Source organism: Hirundo rustica, chromosome Z (assembly GCF_015227805.2).
Source record: "Hirundo rustica isolate bHirRus1 chromosome Z, bHirRus1.pri.v3, whole genome shotgun sequence".
NCBI lineage: Eukaryota > Metazoa > Chordata > Aves > Passeriformes > Hirundinidae > Hirundo > Hirundo rustica.
In genome coordinates, this window is record NC_053488.1 from 35,598,278 (window position 1) to 35,620,797 (window position 22,520).

Consider the following 22,520-nt stretch of genomic DNA (forward strand, 5'->3'; position numbering starts at 1 on the left):
TAACTTTCTCTCTCAAGAGAAAATATCACACTGTAATTATCATTTCTCAAGTGAAGAAGAAAATTTAGTAAACAAAGCAAACTCAATGCTTTCTTTCTTTTTAACACTGAACTGATTCTTTACCAGCACAGGAATAGCATTCTCACTGCATAATTAAATGCCACAGGAATAAGATACAATTAAGAAAATGAGCAAGAGCTCCTCTCACCAGGTCTCATCTCTGCAGAACTGGGGCTTAGGACACCCGCAGCTAAGATGTCCATTCCCACATCCTCTTCTACCAACCTGAGAGGTAAATACAAAGTAAGATCTTAAAGAGCTCATGATCTTATACAGAACTGAAATTTCCTCCAACATAGCCAGTTTAGAAGTCTGATTACGAAACTGATGTTGCAAACAGCAATATTTCTCATTTTACACAAATGAAGTTGGTCTTTGGTTATCCAGCAAACTGGAGACATCACTGCAAGGAGCTTCAGTTACTCTTTGTAAAACAGTATATTCATGATTGTATATACAGTTGCTGTATAGCAAAAATGAGCAAGTTTTCCCGTTTTTGGTATCATCTGTATCTCAGAGCAATTCTGACCCAAAGCAGTAATACTGACGCAGGTAAAGCGTCACACTGAAACAGTTCAGAAAGTGAAAAAGTGAGAACCAAAACTACATCACAGATTTTCAAAGACTAAATTGTTGCAAAATATCTTACCTAGATTCCATTTTCAGCAAGATACTAAGAAATTATATTTAACACACACATACATGCATACATAGGACAAGGAAAAGGTACTAAGTGGCGAAAACAGCAACAAACATAGGTAGATGTTTAAAGTAACTTGACTTGAACCGTTTTCACGTCTACTTGTTATTTAAATATTTTACAAAATACTTGCTGGAAGGATGGATCAACTGCAAATAGGAAACATTTAAAATGTTCAGGACACTCTTAACAGCTTCCAAACTATCTGCAAATGTATGACTTCAAGACAGCTTTCATTTACTTTAAATTAGCATTTTATTTTGCATTACTGTTCCAGAATCTGTTTTCTTTCTTTTTCTCCCCACAAAAGCTGAAAAACAGACCATTCTTACACTTTGACCAACAGAACTGTTGATGAGATCAAAGCTGCCATTTTTGCCTGCAACAGCATCAGCTAGCTATGTTTTGAGTGATTCAAATGATTCAGCTAAACAGATCTGAATAGGTGTGGCTTATTGCTCTTGCATTTTCTTCCTGATCTCTTACCCAGTGAGGAGGACTACCCTCATTATTTAACTGTCCAGACAAGACCCTTTGGTTAATCAGTGTATCAAAGTATGAGTATAGTTTCTGTGATTTCTTGTTAATTTCATACAAATTATAGATAAATGTGCATGTGTAGGGCTGCCAAAGGCTTCACGGCACTTAAGGTTGAAAAAGATGTTTACCTCAAACCCCGTGAGGTCAAATTCCCAATACAGACAGGCAAACTAGTGAACTCCCACTTTTCCATCAGACCATAGAGAACACAGTTTAAAGCTATGGTCAAACATGTTTGTGCTACTCAGTTTACAACTAAGCCTTGTCTCCCAATAAAAATTGGTTTTACTAATTTTGATTTTAATTCTGATTTTATCCCGACATACTGTATAGTACATGTGATACGTGACCTAAAGTTAATTCGTGTTAGGTATTGTAATATGTAATATAAAGTTAATTTGCGTTTGGTCTGAATTAAGCTCTGTAAAATATAAAGTGTATTTAAGGTTAAAAACTGAACTGGGAGAGGGGGACACCAGGGTTAAGAGACAGGGAGGATCCCTGCCGGGAAAAGCCTCAAGACAACCATTAACTCAGTGAATAGAAGAGATAGTGAGATAGACCGTGTGTCCCCCAGAGACAGACCTGCTAACGACCCAGTAATCAAGACTAGATGGACATCTTATCTGTTCCAGCCAAGTTTAGCACCTCTGAAACCCTCTCCAGATCAAGCAATCACAACACCGTTTTACCTCAGGAACCTATTCAACTGACCGGAGACATGAACGTGAATACCTGATGAAGCATCAGAGAAGCGGGAGCACTACGGTCGCTCTCCACTCTCAGCGGAAGACTGTATAAAAGCCAGAAACTCAGGACACACTTCGTGAACAGGGGAGATTTGGAGCGATAGAGTCCGTTTCTGTGTTCACCCAGCGCCGAAACCCGGGGTTCGACCTGTTCCTTTTAATTGTGGCTGTTAGAGACTCGAAAGTCTCGAAATAAAATTCTATATTTTGATATAAGAAATTGGGCTGGATCATTTATTACAGTACACCTTTCAAAATTACAAAGATGAACAGCTTAATGATTTTTCAAAACATATCAATTCTAGAATATGTTTAATTACCATCAAAGAAGGCTTGAAACACCCTCTTAGCATACACAACAGAGTAGTGAAGAAATTTGATCGAAATATCCTGTTCATGAATGAAATCAAGGCACAAACTGCCTGCAAGGCACCATGTCCTTTTTCCCTCTACTGTGTATAATTATCTGTATTCAGCAGTACTGAATACCACCACAACTAACATAGATAATGTGAATGAGTAGTAAGAGTCTTTGCCTTTTTTTTGTGATTTTTATACACCCCATTGTAAAGGATGTGTAATGAAGTCTGATTCATTCATCTGAACTAGCTAGAAAGAAATCTTAATTTGAAAGAAGTGCTGTAAAAGCTGGCTAAGGCAAATAACGGTAGTAGATAGGGTGTGGGGAGAGTATGAATATTTCTAACCCATTTTAAATTCAGATCAGGGTTTTATGTGGGGAATTATTAACCTTTAAAAAATAAAAAATATGAAGAGTTCTTCTATTAAAGCAGCAATGGATTAGTCAGATGATGACTTATGGTACTCAAGGGTTTTTATTTTGGTTGGAAAGAATAGATTACTGGTACTATCATTCAAACCATTTGTGATATTTCTTACAGCTTTATCAAACAGCAATTCTTACTGCACAACCTTCAAAAATTACTGGAGGAAATTATTTAAAAGGAAATATTCAAAGTTGTATGAAGAGTAAGATACAGCAGGATAGTGAAGTTTCAAGCTTTCTGTAGTAAAAAGAGACACTATTCTCTGTATAAAACAAACAAAATGTTTAAGAATGAAGATCATCGTTTAATCTGTATGAAAAGAGCATGACTGAGTTTTATGTAGTCTATGCCTACAGAAACAGTGACAATTATAATCTGAAAGAAAGCAATTTCCCACAAGTAATTAATTCACAAAATTAGAGCTGTATAACATTTTTGCAATGCCCAGGACAGAATTATCCTAAATCAAGACATTTCTAGTTACCTCAAGACTGGTTTTCTCCCTGTGGCATCTTCTTTTTTTTTTTTTTTTCCCCAATACATATGCACTTGAGTTGGTATTGTTGCTTTCTCTAGGGCCTCTTACACTTTCACAACAAAAAAATTGAAGTATTTTTCTGTTTTCACTGGGACCACTGGGGCTGAGTTAAACCAGAATTTTTTTATCACAGTGTGAAGAACAGTACATTTCTAGTTATTAAAATGTACGTGTTTCATAAACTTGTTTGAATTTCTTATGAAATTCAGCTACAAGCAGTATACTCAAAAGTATCCCTTACATGAATTATAGTCAAACAGCATCAAAATTTGTTGGAGAATTTCTAATTTTATTTTGCTGACATAGTGTCTTTAATGTCAAAAATCTGTACGGTTCATCAAATTTGGAAAGTAAGATTCTCTGGTCCTAAAAGCACTGGGTCAAAGCAAGCATTTAAAAAGTCCAGTTACCAAAAGCATTGCTGTCACAAGGTTCTCCATTTTATCTTCAAACACATAAAATGCTATTATTGCTTTTCAGAAGATTTTTAACAGAGATTAGGTTTCCTTTTTGTTTGGTTGGTTTTGGGGTTTTCTGGTTTTGTTTTTTGTTGTTGTTTTTGTTGTTGGGTTGTGGAGGTTGTTTTGTTTTGTTTGTTTGTTTTTATTGATTGTGTCGGGTTCTTACATACTGCGTACTGTCAAAAACAGTGAACAGGCTTTTTGGAGAAGAAGAAGTCTGACTTGGGAGCTACTCCTATTTTTCCAAATCCTCTGTGCTTTACCCACACACATAAAAGATTCCTTATCAGACATATATACCTCAGGTTAAGTTAAAGTTCTTATTTTTCATATGCCATAGTCAATATTTCAGTAATAAATTAATGGGTAATACAGTTATATTTAAATGTCTGTGATACTGCGTCCCAACATATGGCTTCAGAATTGCTGTCAGTAAGAGAATAAGGAGCATATAGATGAAGATTGTTTTCTACAGACACAGCTTCACATTTTCCAAATGGATTTTGAGTGCAGGTTATGCTGAGCAGCTCAGCACTTTGCAGAGTAATTTCTGTCTGTGCAGAAGCTATCAAAAGACCTCAGCAGAAACCCTAGTAATGGAAGTCAGACTCCAGAAACTTTAAAATAGGCAACTACCTCCTCTTCCTTTCTCACAGACTACTTCACATGCTTTCAAAACTCTGGCTTATAAAATTCCTTGCCTTGCCATAAGGGTGCAGCTTATAACAAGGATGATGTAGACAAAAAAACAATTTAGGAAGATATATATATATATATTTTAATCCCCTTTTAATGAATGCTCCTATTGAAGAAATAAGTTATTTTAGAAAACCCATTATATGCAAGTATGATTTACTGGATTGATAAAAAAGTGATCTTGGAACAGAGGTCAAAGTCAATTAAGGTTTTTTGTGTCATAAATGACTTCTTTTATGTCGTACACAGACAGGTCATTTAAGGATCAGCTGCACTGGGAATCAAGTTACTGATTATTTGCTCTGATATTCAGGTCTATGATCTTGTTCAGAAGCAGCTGAACCTCCCTCATTTCACAAAGGTGGATCAGAGACAGATACCAAATTCATATGAAAGGAGGAGAGGTGGAGGCTGAAATACTTTCCTTGCCTTTTTTTTTTGGTTCACTCTTACAGCTCAATAAATTAATCTTTAAATAATTCTTAATGCCCTCTAAAATCAGTATTTATCAAAATTAAAGTTATCTATCCTGACTTTTCTAGGTACGGCACCATTCTGCTATTTTGGAAAGAGCAGCTTTGAATATTCACAGCAATATGTCATAGTCCCTATGGGCTGTGCTGCCTCACCCTTGTGTCATCTGTGATCTATCACCAGTTTCCCAAACAGCTCTGCAGCTATTACATATCAAGAAGTTAATTTCTTTAGTCTAAAACAAGATATGCTTCCAATGCACTGCTCTGAATAAATACCTACAATGTGCAAAAGAGATCAACATTAATCCAGCTGTGACTCTCACTAAAATTTATTCACCAGCCAGACTCCAAAATGTATACATTTTCCAATTTTCTTTACTCATCATTTTTAATCTGAAGTGGAGCCCACAACTGCCAGGCACTTTTTCTAGAAAAGTAAATCATGTTTCCTCCATGCTGTTCCCTCTACATACAGAAATAATTTTATTCCTAAATTTTCACAAGATGTCTCAAGTTTTTTTATAAAGTTTCAAAACATGGTTAAGTCAAAGAAACAACATGGATGAAACCACCTCCACGCATATTAATATGTGCTTCGTTTGGATACTAAATGTGAAGAGGGGAGACAAAGTGCAGTTGGAAAGGTTATTCAGAGACTAGACATTGAGGTTTTTTTCATCTTCTCAAATTCCACACATTATGCAGGGATAGCCTGGTTTTGGATGAAGTAACAGTACTGCTGATAGCCCACTTTCTCACTAGTGTGCAGTGAAAAAACTGAGCTGCTTTGAAGAAAGCATGAAGTGAAATTTAAGGTACAAAAAAAATTACGGGAACTTAAACTCATTGAGTTACTTTTGCAGCACAAAGTCCTTCTCCTTTGAAACCCTCCCATCCCCACCCTGTGACACCACCCTTACGCAAGTACCGAGCTCAGGAAAATAGAAAGGAGCGCTTGATGAATTGGATATGAGAATATTTTCCTTGGAAGGTATGAAAAAGCCCTTGGCATTTATCCGGTATTGCCTATCTACTGACTCTCAGCACATCTCTGTCTGAAAGTGCCTTAGCATTAGGGAGGGTTAAGTGTTTTGCCAGTATCTTGTGTAAACCCATCTCTGGCCTGCCTGATGGGTCTCATGTCATTTTGATCACCCCACCTGGAAAATGTCTAACTTCTTTCAGACAAAACAAGAATTCCTTCCTACTCAGAAGCAATCAAAAGCCTTAGAAGCACCTAAAGCAACCATTCAAACACTCCACAAACTACAATTTACATCAAAGATGTGTTTAAATAAAATGTTTTCTTAATTGTTCCATTCCTCTTCAGTTTACAATTCTAGAAATGCATATAAATTTAGAGCCAAAATATGTTACCAAATACACAACATACAAGGGGTGTTTTGCTATCATCCATCTCTGTAGCTACTTGTCATGGCTTAAGCTGAGTTGGCAACTAGCATCACACAGGCACTCATTCACCTTTCCCCACCCTGGAAGGATGGGGTGGAGAATACAAAGTTAGACTTGAGGGGGGGTCAGTGAGGAACAATACAAATGCCCAGCACTCACCAAGCCATGCCAAACTCCATCCCTGAGCCACAATCAGTCCCCCCCTTGCTGGGTAACTCTCCAGATTACACACCAGGCATGATGTTCTATGATCAGCTTGGGTTATCTGTTCCAGCTATGCTTCCTCCTGGCTTCCTGTGAACCTACTTGCTCTACAGGGCATGTGACAGCGAAACTGTCCTTGACTTAGGGTTAAGCATCACTTACTAGCAACAAAAACATCACTGTGTTACCAACACGGTTCTCATACTAAATCAAAAACACAGCACTGTACCAGCTGTACCAGCTGAGTAAAAATGAACTCTATGCCAATCAAAACCAGGACACTACTCCAACATCCGCCTCACCTCATATAAAAGAATACCAAAACCTATTCTGTCATCACAGTTAAACACCTGACATATTATTTCATTTTTAGAAAAGAAACTGTTTTGCTGTTTTGCATTTATATCCAAATAGCACATTTTTTGCTTTTTTTCACAGGGCTCCACACTTCTGGCTTGTAATTTCTGTGCCATTTCTGTTCAGAAAAGATATTACAGGTTTATAGACCATCGCTACAACAATGTTTTTTTAAAAGAACATCAAATGTCTGCTTTCTACTTTTACTACCTAGAGTGCTCAGAGAAGAAAGTCAGTCTGTCCATCATCTTCCAGTTGTAGATGCAACTCCATAAACTGTTATAACAGAGATGCGTTATTTCCAAGACCTTTAACAGTACTGGACTGATAAGAAATCCTAATGTAATCTACATGGGTTTGAATTTTGATGCTTATCATTACATAGGTAGCAATGTCCTGCAAAGTCAGAGAAATGTTGGACATACTTCAGTATCAACTGTGTCTACAGCCAAAAGGAGATGTCTTAGGAAAGAGAGTATTAATGTATGAATTTCGTCAGAAGTATGTCAGAAATATGTCAGAAGTAACACCTAACAAAATAATAGGCTTTGCTGCAAAGAAACTTTTATGAAAGTACGCAGGAAGAAACAGAGAAAGCAGGCAAGAATATTAGTCCCCAAGAGCCCAATTGGACTGTGCACTAAGAGATGAAGAAACCCATTAGCAAATGTACTCATTAAACCCAAAAATACTTTCTACAACTAGTCCCCTGCTACAAAACTTTTAGACAATAAACAAGAATTTATGCAGATACTTATTCAGAGATAAAAGTGTGAATTTTTTAGGTTCAGCAGAATTAATCCCTAAACTGTAGAAGAGCATGCAACAGATCAAAGTGACATACACTGAGCAAGATTTAGTCAGAATCAGTGAGAGATTATGCTTCAGCTCTATCCACATACCAAGAAAATGAGTATTGCAAGGAATCCACTCCAGGATATCTGAGACTGTAGAAAAAGTAATTACTTTTACTCACAGCTGTGTAAATTAATTACACTGTATACAGGTGACTTGTAAAAATGGATTATTTTATCACCTCCCAAGACCTGAATTTGGCAACCATATGTTAGAAATTAACAGTGTTTCTATTGCTATTTATTTTGCAGCTCTTAATCACAAATTAGTTTAGGAAAAATCTACGGATTGAGCACTGTAATTTATGCATAGCATGAGACTTTTATTCCCATATCTGCCTGAAAAGGAAAAGAAAAAAACTGTGGTAATTTGTTTGAGCCAAAAGGTTTACTAATCAAGCATCTGTGAAATGCTAACTCATCACTGTCATACTGCTTTGCTACATAGTAGATGACATGCTCATAATCGTACTTTACAGAAAAATGTATCATTTACAAAAACCAAAGAATAAGCCACTGCTAAATACTAGCAAAAATCATAACTTCATAGTTTTTAATACTTCTGTTTTCATGACCTGACATTTTGCTCCATTTTCAGCACTGGACTTGGACGAAAAAATTAGGCATGACAATAAGAGGTAATATTCTTTCTGTGGAAAAATCCTGTATTACAGCCACAAGCTTTGAAAACATGTTAAAATTCTCACTTAGAGCCACTGAATGTTTTTTAACCACTCTTTATTAAAACATTTCCTGGTCTCCAATCAAATTCATTGTTTAGTGCCTACTAATCTACCCATCTTTTTCCTTGTTCCTCTTTTTTAACTTATACTATAAGTCTCATTTTACTTCAGGAAGCCAGGCATAATAGTAGGCGTACCAGCTTAAGACTGTTGAAAAACAAAAGCTGCTATTCTTAAGCATATGCTGCTGCTTTCACTGCTGCTAGGCAGCCACATGCTGTCTGTCCTGACCCCTTGCCAGCTTCCCTCCCTGTGTCACACTGCAAGAGAAGCAGGAAAAGCCATGGAGGGATGCAGAAGGGACAAATGCAAGTAAACAGGGAAAATGAATTTCACTAGGCTATTTCATCAACTTTATGCAAATGCCCATAGATAAGGAAGACTGATGGAAGAGATCCAGGGCTCCAGCCTTCAATTATATGTGACTTCCAATGACATGAAATAAAAATGCATCTCAATATAAAATGAGGGAAATTGAAGTCGCAAATCTAGATGCCTTGCCAAAATGGAGACTTAGAAATACAAGCCAGGCTGATGCTGCCAGCAGAAGATCCCAGAGTCTCCAAAACGTCATAACAACTCCATGGCATGAACATGGACAGGAGACAATTCTTTCGGGTTGCGTTTTCGGAACGCATCCATATATGCCTCTTACAGACACATGCAGAACCTGGTAGGTTCCTAATATTACCATTTTAATAATATTCTCTCAAGACAATATTCTGTGTGCAATAGCAGAGAGTAACAAATTCATGTCACTTAACATCTATTTCTTTGTATAGCATTGCACACAAGTACCACCACATGGTTTTGCCCTCAGAGCAGGGTTTTTTCTCTGCTCTCTAACCCTAACATAGATCAATGCTCCCTAATCTTTACTGAGAGAATGGAAAATCATCAGAATTAACAACACAAAGCTGGGGAGCTTATATGATGGGTACTCCTCCATCAATATTGAAAGATCACAAGGTCTGGCAATGTGCTGCATAGGTTCAAAGCAGTATTAGCATTTAGAAAGTGTGTTTCTGATCTCTGTATTGGATTATGTAACCAAAAAATGTGTATTCTATTTCATCTGTTGAAGGCTGGGGTTTTTGGGGAGATGTTTTATCCTCCTTACTCCAGGGGGGGAGAAGGAGGATGCCTTCTGATAATGGCCCAGCCGTTAAAACCAGGTGGGGCAGTGTTTCTTATCTCTTTCACCAGCCCTCCATCCTCCAGGGGGACATCTTCTGATAATGGGCCATTAGGGCCCACCAATGACATGGCACATTCCATTGTCCCATTGTGAGATGCTCCACACAGTGGGGGAGGAGCCAACTGTTCCTAGCTAGATAAAAACTGGGACTGAAGGACACAAGGTATCTGGGTTTTCCACTGGATTCCCAGAGGAAGAGTAGACCCATCTCACCACCACTGTATTTTCTACAAGACCATCTCTACACCAGGAGGACTTATTTCGACTGCTTCCAACACCCTGACCAACAGGGTGCCAGGCTGTATCCCTGACACTGTCAGGGTTTTTCCAGGATCTTTCTTTGCTTCCTTGCTTGTGGGTTTTTTTGGTTTTTTGGGTGTGGTTTTTTTGGTTTTTTTTTCCCTACTACATTTGTATTTTCTTTTTTATTATTTTTTTTTTAAATATTCCTAGTAAAGAACTGTTACTCCTATTTCCCATATCTTCACCTGAGAGCCCCTAATTGCAAAATTATAATAATTTGGAGGGAAGGGGGTTTACATTCTCCATTCCAAGGGAGGCTCTAGTTTTCCCTGGCAGACAACTGTCTTTCAAAACCAAGACAATCTCTTAAGATGTTGTTAGTATTCTACAGATAATATTCCACATATCTAGATGATGTGCTAATCAATAACCACTGTTGAACAAACATTACAAATGCAACATGGTAATGACAGAAGAGAAAGTGGAAATTAAATATCAATCTGATTCAAAAGATCCATAAGTATAAACTGAAAATACATTTTCTTTTTAGATTATATTTTCAAAATTTATTAAGATGCCAGGGATCTGATTCCCACCTTCCACTCTCATTAAACGATTAATTATTCCCTGAGAAAATTCAGTGTTCGTTTGCCTAACTTTTAAACCGTTTCTCTTCCTGAATGTGTGGCTCGCAGTGACCATTTTCCTGCCATACTGTGCTGTCAGGACCAACCATGAGAATACCTGAAGCTCCAAATGGTGTAATTGGCACATGAAAAGCACTTGAAAGAGCAGGGTGCACCCTCTACCCAGTGCAGCCATCTGCACTTACAGGAAGTATGCTAATAATTTGAGACTAGTTAACAGGGGAGAAGTTACAGGATCAGAAGCAAAAAAAAATCTTTAGAAAGTTTAAAATTTTATACCCTATGGGACTTGTATATTCTCCATTGGACTTGTGGGAAATCCCCTCCAACTATTACAATCTACACCGTATCAAGCATATTTGTTTCCAAATTAAAACATGCTAAAATGCCTCAGACTGCTCTTAAGCATTATACACAACTATTAATTCTGAAACCTGAACTTCAGTGCCTATTTCTCTTTACCACTCAGTTTTTCTGTAATATTGGCAACTTCTTGCTTAATGGATTTGTTTCTCTGTGGGTAAGGATGATGACATGTACAGTGATGATGGTACTTATTACCATCCTAAACTAGGCTAGAATGAAATGCTTTAACAAAGCATCTTACAACAGGAAGTATGAAGTATGTCTTGCTCACATGGTAAAATGTGATGAAGATTTTTAGAGCCGCTAATTACAAGAATTCACTTAACATAAAGAGATACCGATTTTTTTTTTTTTAATCTGTTAATTAAAGCATCAGTATTTTTCTAACACTCTTCTTATTTCAAGCTCAGCTTTTGGACAGTATGTTGATAGGAAAAGAAACATGGCAACATTTTTTCCTATAATGTATGACTTCTATCTTTTCCTCCCCTCATACTGCTTTTCTCTGATCCTATTTATCATTTCATTCCCCATCCTCAAAATACTTCTATTTCTTCAATACCTTAAATATTGTTAAATTCTTTGTTTTCTCACATCTCTGTCACTGTATTGCCAAACGTTTACCTTTCTCCCTTTTCCATGTTATTGTATCAATGATTTCACAGCTTGTAGTATTCAATGTAATTATAATATAGATTCCTACCTGCCATACTACAAACTTAGAAATAACAGCTACATTTTCCCTGTCTTGGCTATGGGTGACCTAAAAAAAAGTCTCTAAAAAGGTGTTAATGTCAAACTTTAGTCCCTCTTAAAGCTGCAGTTGTTGGAGATGTAATAAACAGTAAGGGAATTTAAGTGACAATGCAGAAAGTGAAATGGGAATTTTAACCAGAAAATTAAAGTGGAAATATCTTATTGGGTGTGTGATATATGTCCTAAAGTTAATTCATGTTGATAGATAAAATTTAATATCATCTAAATAAATGTAAGGTTTTATTTTAATCCAACAAACTCTGAGTTAACTCGGAGTTAAGCAACTCAGAAGAGGGTGCAGGAATTCCTCTCGCTTGAAAGGACAAGGGAGGGGGAAACACGAGACATAACATGATTAAGAATTACCAGGAGGGAGACACAAACATGCATTAACTACCAGGAGAGAGACACAAACATGCTTTGGCTACAGATCGTTAAAAAGGAATGTAACATCTGCTCTGAAGTTACTTCATGTTAATAGAATATAAATTGTAATACTGAATGTATGATTATAAGTCCTGTATAAAGTAGCATGTTAGAAGTTAGGTTTTGTTTTAGCATTTTGTGGGTTAACTTGGGAAGAAGGGGGATTCAACAGAATACAAAATATCCCTAGCCTGAAAAGGTTTGGGAGGGACACGGAAAGAGCTTGATTGGAATTACCAGAAAGAAGGACAAAAGACTGTCACTGCCAGGAATCGCTGAAAGGAAACAAAGAGCAACAGAACACAGAGATGATAGCCTGGAGAACCCGATGATGGTTTCAGATCCGTATCTCGATGGTCTCCGGCCAAAATCAGCATGTCTACACCACACCTGGAACCGACCATCACAGCATTGTCCTCCTCCGCTGATCCATTCAGACTCTTAGAACTGAAACTTGCATACTTAATGAAGCTGCCTCAGATGGAGGACTTACATCATCTCAGGCCTCTCTCCGCGATCCAGTGTATAAAAAGAGGCTGCTGCAAACCCCAGATGTGAACTTGGGGATAACAGACTGGCAGAGTGTGTTATCGTTGTTCACCCGGCGCCGACCCCGGGCTCGACACTGTCCTTTTAATTGTGGCTGTCCGAGACTGTTATTCTGTCTCTTAATAAAATTCCAAATTTTGATTTATCGAATTTGGTCCTCTCATTTATAACAGGTGTAAATTGGTAACTGAAATTAATTCCCATCCCAGGGAAATTATCAGCTTGGGAAAAATACAGGAAAGTCCCAAACATGAGCCCTCCTAATCAGGGCACATAAGCTCTACTGAAGCAGTAAAACTGGAAAACATGCAGCTTGCTTGCACTGGCAAGAGGTTTTAGGAACAGGAAATATTGTCAAACCCTGCAGCTGGCACACCTAAAAGGCATGTGCAAAGAGAGATGGGAGATGCAGAAAGCCACCAATTATCTTCAGAAGCAGAACTCTCTCACTGAGTTGGAAATGCCACAGAAGCAGGAAGAAGATAAAAACCAACCCAAGCGTGGGAAAGAAGAGTAATGTCATAGCAAAAACGCTGTGGAAGAGTCAGAGTGACAAGAAATGCCAGGCTGAGGAAGTAACGTTCAGGAATGAAGCGAGAAAATGGGGCTCCTCCTTCCTCCACATGGCACTCTTCACATATTACAGCTAGGGAAATACAAGGGCAATGTTAGCTATATGCTCTACTTTCAACAAGCAGGCAATAGTGTATTGTGCTGGGCTACTGCCCAGCATACAGCTATTCAGAGTCTGCTGCCAGTGTGTAGGACATAGGTTTGATCTGCCTGCCTAAATAAAAGAAGTCCCATCTGCTGCTGTCTTTTTTTCATAGGTGCAATGGCTGTTGATAAGACCACAAACAAGATATATTAAGAACTAACAATGAGTTAATTCTTAAAATCCCATAACAGCTAAACCACTTCCTTCAAAGGAAAAACCAAGCAGATAAACTGTGAAATCTGTGAAGCAACTGGAGTGTAACCTCCTTTGCCTCAGTATCATTTGTTGTTGAAGTAGCACTGTCATTTTCTGGGCATTCATACAGGGTGTGAAGTCACTATATTAATTAAAAATGCCTTATCAATATTCACAGGTGCTTTCAAAATCATATTCTCACCTACAAATTGTTTCTTATTACATTTGCAAGCTGCAATTTTAGCCCAAAGATCAGGGCTGTAAGATGGCTTTTTTTTTTCCCCCTATGCCTATTCCTAGAGATCTATTACAAGCTGTAAACAACACTGCTCTCCTATTACTGCTGAATACTATACAGAAGTGCCACAAGACTGCAACAGACTGCCTGCAGGAGGGTCTAAATTTGTAAAGTACTGAATGCATGCAAAAACTAGATTTGTCTCGTAACTACTTGAATTTTCTAGTGTCCAGACCTATGCAAGGACAAAAAAACCCAAACAAAACAAAACCAGACTCATCAAAGACATGAAAGAAAAAGCTATTTTAGACCTTTATATATCCCTACCCCACATGAGATAGCAGTGAAGAGTGTGTCTGAGAGTGAAAGAATAAACATGGCAGACCTGGAAAACAGAAATGTTTGGCAGGGTAAGGACTGGTGTGCATTGTTCCCTGCTCTGACCTCCACAGTTGTTTTAATGCCTCCTGACAGTGCTGCTAGAGCTGTGTGCATCCTCCCTTTCTCAAAAATGCTCTGCTTTCCAAGTAAATAAAGATAAATCCAGAAATTACATCTCTGCCTTCCCCCTTTCCCTTCCTCAGCACCCTTAGAAGAATTCTGGCTAAATGCATCAAACAAGCCTGTATACATTTCCGTTCAAGTAGCCAATATTTTTACTTTCTGTATATTTCAATGCCTCCTGTATATCACTAGCATCACTATCATTTATTTATGTGCTTACCTTACTTGGAATGGAAGAATATTTTCATTCCTTCATAACAGACAGAAAAGCAAGTAACTGAATGAGCTGAATCAAGCTCCTATAATTAAATTTTTAAAAAAATACTGCCTGCACAAACCATTTTGCAGTAATTGAATCTCTTACCCCTGAGATTATTGCTGCATCCTTCACCAGTAAAAAACCTTAAACCTAAAAAAATTGCATTTACTGTTCACTACAACATTTTAAGAGGACACTGCAAAAAAATAAAAAATCATATGCTTCAGTTGATAGGAAAAAAACCCCAAAACTACAATGCCAAGTAGCTTACAATAAGAGATGTCACAGTCAAACTACCAGTAATTAAGCACTTTTAAAAGCAAGCTATATGCTGGCAATGCCCTTTCATGCCTTTTTGCCCACTGTACCCTCAGAGCTGGGCAAAAAAGCTGAAAATAATCCATCATAATAGGTGACTGTGCAGTGAAGATTTGTTTCCTAATTATAAATGCCATGCCTGTGCTCAGACAAAAGAAATCCTTCCGAACTGAAAGAGCTGCAACAGAATGAAAATACGGCTGCCCTGTTTTCAGTAATGAGGTCCTGAGTGCTTTGCATCATGCTGACTAACATTTACCCTTTTTCTGTCTAAAGTAACTGCAATAAGGAGCCGTTAATCAGAAAATCTGCACATCTGCCGCTCGGAGAAAAGAGACACTTACCTTTTAAAGACTTGAAAGGGCCTTTCTACTGCAATAACAGTAAAGATGCTTCACTGCTGCACTTCAGCATCCCTCGCTCTCTAGCAGTTTACTAGCAATACAGATCCTCCACCATTTTCTCATCACGTGGGTAGTGGTACTGCTAAATAAGGGTGATCACCTGCCTTCACAGAGCCGGCTGTGTGAACCAGCAGCTACTGGGCTTTGGTTACAGGCGCACTTAAACAAATGCAGAGCTGTGCTTCTGCTGTGAAAATTATGATTCTTTTTCACATTCCCTGTGGAGCTTCATCGGAGCATCATCAAACTTCGATGCAGCGAGTCAGCTGGCGGTAGCAAAAAGGCTCCCTGCTGCTTCATTTCACAGCCTGTGGAAAGCTTATGCTGAGATTGCATGACAAAGGTTCCTATGGATTCAACTTATCTCAGCCCCCATTTCTGTTTGCATCGATGGCTATAGAGCACGTGCACATTCGAGCGTGGTTTGCATCTTTTTTTCCATTTGCAATTTAGCACGGAGAATGCAGGTGCAAATTGAAATTAAAAAAAAAAAAAAACCAAAACACCAACAACCACCAGTTCAGAAGGTAGATTCTGAAACACAAACTATGTGCAGCAGGAAGCAATGCCCACAACCTGTGGTCCTGGTTGTGTTTCTTTGGGAAAGAAAGGATACTTCGTCCCAGGCAGTAAAGTCTCTGAGTCTCCTTTTATAAAGATCTGTTGCGAGTAGGGTCCCTAAAAAATCCAGGTTCCTTTCCAGATGCAAAACAGCTTCCAATCCGAATCCCTACAGCAAGGCCACAGATGCTAGGACAGCCTAACCTTCATCTGGTTTCTCTCTTTACACTGCACAGATCCTTCTGGAAAACAATGAGAACTGGAAAAGCTTTCACATCAGACTGCTTAGCCATAAACAGTCAAAACCAAGCAAAAGCTAACCCCATTTTCTCTTTTGACTACAGCTCCATGCACAGCTCCAGCACAGTGTAAATCACATATCTTGTTCTTCATCGTGTTAGTAATCTTACAGAGAAAATGGTCATTATCTGCTACACGTCCTGGTCTGTCAGTCCCATTTTAAAGGAAAATAGATAAATACAAAGCATTTCAAGAAATCTAAAAATCATCGCCAATATGAAAATACACTTCTAAAGAGGACAGTACTGCAGACACGTCATCTTTGATGTTTCTGTCACCTAGCTGTATGTAAAATTTCCAGTGATGGGGACGTTTCTAGCACTTTTTCAACTGGACAAGATTTAATTAATTTAAAATCAAAATTCCATAAGCCCAGTAACTATGGATCCGAAAGTCTGTAACACCCAGATTTCTTGTATCCAGGAAATAAAGCTATGAAGTATTTATATACAATAGAAGTCATCAGTAGCAAGATCATGGTGAAGCTGTGAAAATAGTAATGTAGCAGAAAACGAGGTCTTTATTTTCCCTGTGCAGAGTACCACAGAATATTTTTGAGATTTTCGGATGCTGTTGAGGAAACTTCCCTGTCCAACCACCCACAAGCCACTCAGGCAGTCACACTCACAGCACCTGAGCTGGGACCCCACACTCACGCAGTCAGATCAGGTTTCCTTATCGGTGCAACCCCACGCTTCCCATAGCAGTCTCAGTCCTTAAAACAATCTAATCAGGGTGCAACAACAAAAGAACAGCTTGAGCTGGATGCCTCTGAGGAAGGACCCTGAACACAGGAAACTCTGGGCTTTTATACCCTCACAGTCTGTACATGCAAAAGTCTTGGGGTCATCCAGCAGAGTCACCAGTCCCTGCTGTGCCCAGTCACCTGCTGGCACAACATTTTCCCATACCCTTCATTGTGCAAAGACCAGAAACAGTTCATGGACTCCTTAACAGATGGGACCACTTACTTCACTGGGGCTCACTGCCAAAGTCTGGTCTGTGTCAACAGGGTTAAAGTTTCAAAGCTCGTTAACACTTTAGGCTGAAGTTTCTTGTCATTGACCACATTGATTGGAATATATTATACAATTAATTAGCTCAGAAAACAGTGGTGCTTTTAATAGTGGGGGATTTTTTAATTTACCTGCTAAACAATACTAACGAAGTCCAGGTCTTCTTGCTTTAAGAAAGTGGCTCTATCAGGCCAATCTCACAATTTAAATAAAATTTCAGTACCATTATTCAGTACCATTAGTAAACAATAGGAAGTTGTAGGGTTTTCCCCTTTATAAGTTGTTTTTCAGTCACTCAAGTGTTGTTCTTTTCTTCTTAAAAGATTTTTATAAAGGTCTTGCTATTTGCCATGTAAATATTAAAGCTGGTTTTACAAAAATGAGATCATCAGGACCTTCTTACAAGCAACCTTCTTAGTTGTTGCTCCTTTACTTATATGTTTGGTTTTAACCTTTGAAGCATGGTCCTCGTATTAAGTCAAATGTCATGCTTTATGCTGCCAAGTGGGAGACCTAAGTTCAATTCTCATTTCAAGTCCGTAATTCTGTAGTTCAGCAGGAGCTGGAAGCATAACTGAAGCAGTATGCCTGGTCCCCAGAGTGCCTGGAATTGCTTTCCAGTGGATCTGGCCAATTAATAAACAATCCTGACAGAAGTGAAAGATGGCAGCCCCACAGGTTTCCAACGAAAAAAGGAAACAGGTATTCAAAGGGAAGTAATACTTTATTTTTTTCTTACAACAGATTTTCAAGCCTTTAAGCATCCTATATATAGCACCCGGCTTTGCCCGTAAAAGAATAAGGCAAACCTGGGATCCCTAACTCCCTGCCTTATTTTAGCTTTGGGATGACAGAAGAAACATTTTGAGAAAATATTCGGTGAAACCTCCGGTCACTGGAGTCAACGTGAATTTTTTCCTGAGTTCAAGTCTGTCAGTATTTCATTTGAGTACTAGGCATTGATATTGACTCGAATAATTAATAGCTTTGAGATATATTTGCATTTGGCTAAGTCACAGAGATAGCAGAGTCATCTCAGAATTCTTATTAATCTTGTAACAGTCACATATTTTTATTCAATTAAATTTAATTATCTTTATTCATGGCAAGCACAGGAAAATGTGATGAAAGCAGGCTTTTCTATTAATATAATACTGGATTGCTTCCCGTACTGGGAAATTTTAATAGCCAGCAGCACAGTAGTGTATCTCAGTAGGGGTATCTCAGACAGAGGCAGTGGTAGAACTCTTTTTGAAAACATCCTTAGACATGTGAGCAGAAAAGAATAATTCCTGTTACTTTGAGAAAATGCTATCAGAAAGATAAATAAAGCTTTCTTTTGAAGCCTTATTCTAGTAGGTCAAATACATTGTGGTAGTTCTTCAAAGGAAATTGTCTCCTGCTCAGTTCTGCCATCCGTTTTCTAATCTCTCCCCTAAACCTCTCTAATATCTCTGTTCTTATTTTTACTGTTCTCACTGCTTCTTGTACCCCAAGACAATACATCATTTCATAGCACTTTGTTCAGCTCTTTTCTAACTCTTTCTAATAAGGAAAAGGATAATACTTCCCTACAACAAAGGTAAAAGCAAGAATGATCTAAAACACTCCGAGGAATGTCCTGGGTAAAAACTAGCTTAGCCATCTGCAGTGTTCTCCCTCTGCCTCCTCGTTGAAATAAATTAGCCAAGCGTCCATTTTTTTTCATGCAGGAAAGGGCCCTCTTTATTGTACAGGTCATATTTTATGGGATTATCTATGTGTTAGATTTGGTTACCAGCACACTCATACTTGGTTCATTGGTACTGACCAATACATGGTAATTTGCATACCTATCAAACTTCTGTACTTTTAGGTAGTTTACATACTTTTTCTACTGATCTCATGGGACAGGTGCACTTGTTATTACAGGTGCACTTGTTTTTCACCCAGGAATAGTTTGTTGTATTAATGAACTTCTCATTCTCAAAATAGTTTTGACTGGGAACTTGACACCTATTGCTAGATGCTTAGCTAAAGTAACAGAGCCTAATCCATATATTTTATAAGACCTTTCTTTTATAACATCTTTTACCTGTCTACCTCTTGACCAGTTCATCACCACCAACCTTCATACAGCTCTGTAAGATAAGACACCTTCTATGAAGAAGAAAATTACCTCCTGTCTTCATAAATTTTACTGCTGGCATACCCCCACTCAGCAGCAGCAAAGTATTTTATCCTGCCCATCTAACATCCTGTATAAAAAGTGATTTTCTTTCTGGAAAGACTGACATTAGTAACATGCTATCAAATATTTTTGTACTTTTTTCAGGAGTTCAAAGATCTAGAGTTTGTTACTTTTGGCGTTTGCGTATTTTTGAGCCAAGCTTATGTCTTTTCTCCAGCGTTTTAGTACTAGTAAGCATCTTTATTCTTCACTCAGCTGAAACTGAAGCTTTTCCTTGCAGAAATAAAACAGGAGAGGATGGAAGAACTTTACCTCTAGCCACAGACTTCTTTAAAACAGCTTTGAGAGTCATTAGGTTTGACATTGGGATGAAGGGGGCAGTGACTAGCAGACATCAAAATTTTAAGGCACTTCTTCATTCTAGTTTTTGTTTATGCTTTCTGTTTCAAAATCTTAATTCCTTCCTCTATGTAACTGCCAATCTTATTCGAAGGGGCAGATATCTGCTAGATGAAAGCAGAAAACAATGTGAACTGCATCCTTCATTGACCCTTACTCCACTACAAAAGGAACCTACTTCAGCACAGTACAAGTAGGAAATTCCCACTCCCTGCCCCTCACCTCACTAATCCTGGATATAAAAGGGACTAGAAGACATCTACTAAGTAAGTACCTTCATAAACTTTGGACTACTAACTCATTGGCTGGTTTTGAGTTTAAATATAAATGATAAGTTTCTTTATTTTTCAAAGATCATAGAACCACAAAATGGTTTGTGTTGGAAGGGACCTCAAAGATCACCTGGTTTCAAGCCACTTGACAGGGGAAGGGACACTTAACCCTACATCAGGTTGCTCAGAGCCCCACCCAGCCTGGCTCTGAACACTTTCAAGGATGTTAACTATCAATAACTTCACAGCTGTTCCGGGCACCCTTTTCCAGTGCCTCACCACCCTCACACTGAAGAGTTTCTTTACATCTTACTTTGATGTAAATCTTTGGCAGACTCAGAGCCTGATGACTAGCACTAAGATCAGGTGCCTTCCAGAAACTGTATTGCAATACTCAGGAAAGTCTTCATTCCTCCTCTTATGTGACAACATCTGTTTCTTCACTAACCTCGCATAGGCTGGCAGCTCTGCTGCAACAAATAGTTTGAAACTTTGTTGCCAGGAAGGGCAATCAATTTCAGACTAAAGAGTCAAAAGCTGCATACCGAGTTCTGTTTTAAGAAGGAACTTCTAGTTTTAAAACTGTTAATTTAATACATTAAGAAAGCATTTCTAATTACACACTTCTACCATGTCAGTAGCTAGTTTTTCAGCTGTTTATGTAAGAGCTTTCATGAAATGAGTGTATTATCTATAAATAATGATTCCTGTATGTTTTTCATCATAGTATTTTTTGTGTTTGCTTTGGTTTCAAAGGAATCAAAGCCTCTGTGATCATGCTGTGGGGATGTACAGGGATATATATATCTGTTCTCCTAGGAATTCTGAAATCTTTATCTAACTGACCAAAGATATAAGTTTATTACAATTTTATTGAATATCAACTACCAAGCAGAGGAGAAACTGAGGGGAAAACCACACAACAAAAACAATCTCTATTACATACAAAATCCTCATGAAATACGATCAATTACTTTTAATAACATTAATGCTGGAAAGTTTATAAGTTTACAACTTATGAAGAAAAATATCTAACAAGAAAACTTAAACCCAAAGCAAAGTAGATTTTATTAGTTTCATGCTCCCACAATTAATTGTTCATACGGAAGCTAAGTTCCTTACTTTGCTTCTCTGGGCATCGGTATCAGTAGTGCAAAGGACAGAAGTAGCCACTGCTACTGACAAAAAAAAAAAGCATTTAGTATTAAGCAGCTTCTAAGTGAGATAAGAAAAAAGACTAAACTAGAACTCCCAGCAAAATCCTGCAAAAGTAACATTGGAAAATGGCTTCCAGGCACTTCCAAGTCAAAGGACATCTAGCTTTCCTAGATTTGCAGATCCTAAGCCACCCTTCCAGACAACAACATGGATGCAAAACAGCTGCTTGGAAATTTTGCTTGTTTGGCTTCTCTAAGATTTCTCTCCTATAGGAAATTTCAAAATTTCTACTTTTCTTTCTGGAATGAAATTTAGAAGCTTAGAGGATCGGGTGCAACAGAAATGATGTGCCAACCCACCATATTTTTGCTAGTTTCAAGATCAAACACTCAATATTTGGTTTACTTCAGACTCTATAGATCTGATGAGTGCTCTTCTTCCATTAACACTTCTGAAGATTTTCCTCTCTCTTGATGGCAACCAGCTGTTTGCAAATAAAGAGAGGTCAACAACAGAAGAAGCACACTCTTCAATACACTACAGTAAACGGAGTCAGGAGGGCCACCCCCCACTCCATCTGATGACACAGCAGAGAGTCACTTGGCAACAGGAATACTGCCAGCACAGAGGCTGTATGTCCACCCACAGCCAGGTCTATATGTACTCATTCAATCTGCTTCAATTGCCAGTTCAAGTCAAACAGTCAGAAATGCTCCTCTGATCTGACTAGAGCTTGAAAATAATCACAAAGATCACAATTTTCCCTCATGCTTTTCTTTCCTCTATAAGCAGCAAGTTTTTCTAACTCTGGGCCTTGACTCCTTCCTTTCTTCCTTCTCAGCATCGGGCAGAGATAGCACTTCACTTCAATCCCGCCATAATCTCATTATATACTGGTAATATCATCAGTACCAGGCTTGGGCCTGTATTCCCTGGCCACATCTGCTTCACACTTAAAGGTAGGTAATACAATCAGTGGGACTTCACAGAAGGAAGATAGGTTTACTCTTGCTACAAAGTGACCTTCAAATCAACTGCAAAACAACCCTAACTTCACTCATATCAACAATGAAGAGCCAAAAATCCATTTACAGAAAGGGAGAAATACATTGATAATTAAATAATGTAAATACATTGCATACTTCAGACTTGAAAGTCTTGCCATCTATTTATAATGGCACACACCTCAAAAACTTAGGCAACAAATGAACAGACTTTTGAAAGAAAAAAGTTGCTTTTTACTT

At 38.2% G+C, this 22,520-nt stretch overlaps 1 protein-coding gene across 7 annotated transcripts in view; it reads right to left on the reverse strand.

Moving 5' to 3' along the window:
* PRUNE2 (prune homolog 2 with BCH domain) overlaps positions 1-22,520 on the reverse strand; it is a 136,038-nt gene that overhangs the window by 27,337 nt on the left and 86,181 nt on the right. For all 7 annotated transcript variants that reach the window (XM_058424131.1, XM_058424130.1, XM_040089566.2 and 4 more), the window contains exon 10: positions 209-285. In XM_058424131.1, coding sequence (XP_058280114.1) covers positions 209-285 — 77 coding nt within the window. The remainder of the gene's footprint in view (positions 1-208; positions 286-22,520) is intronic.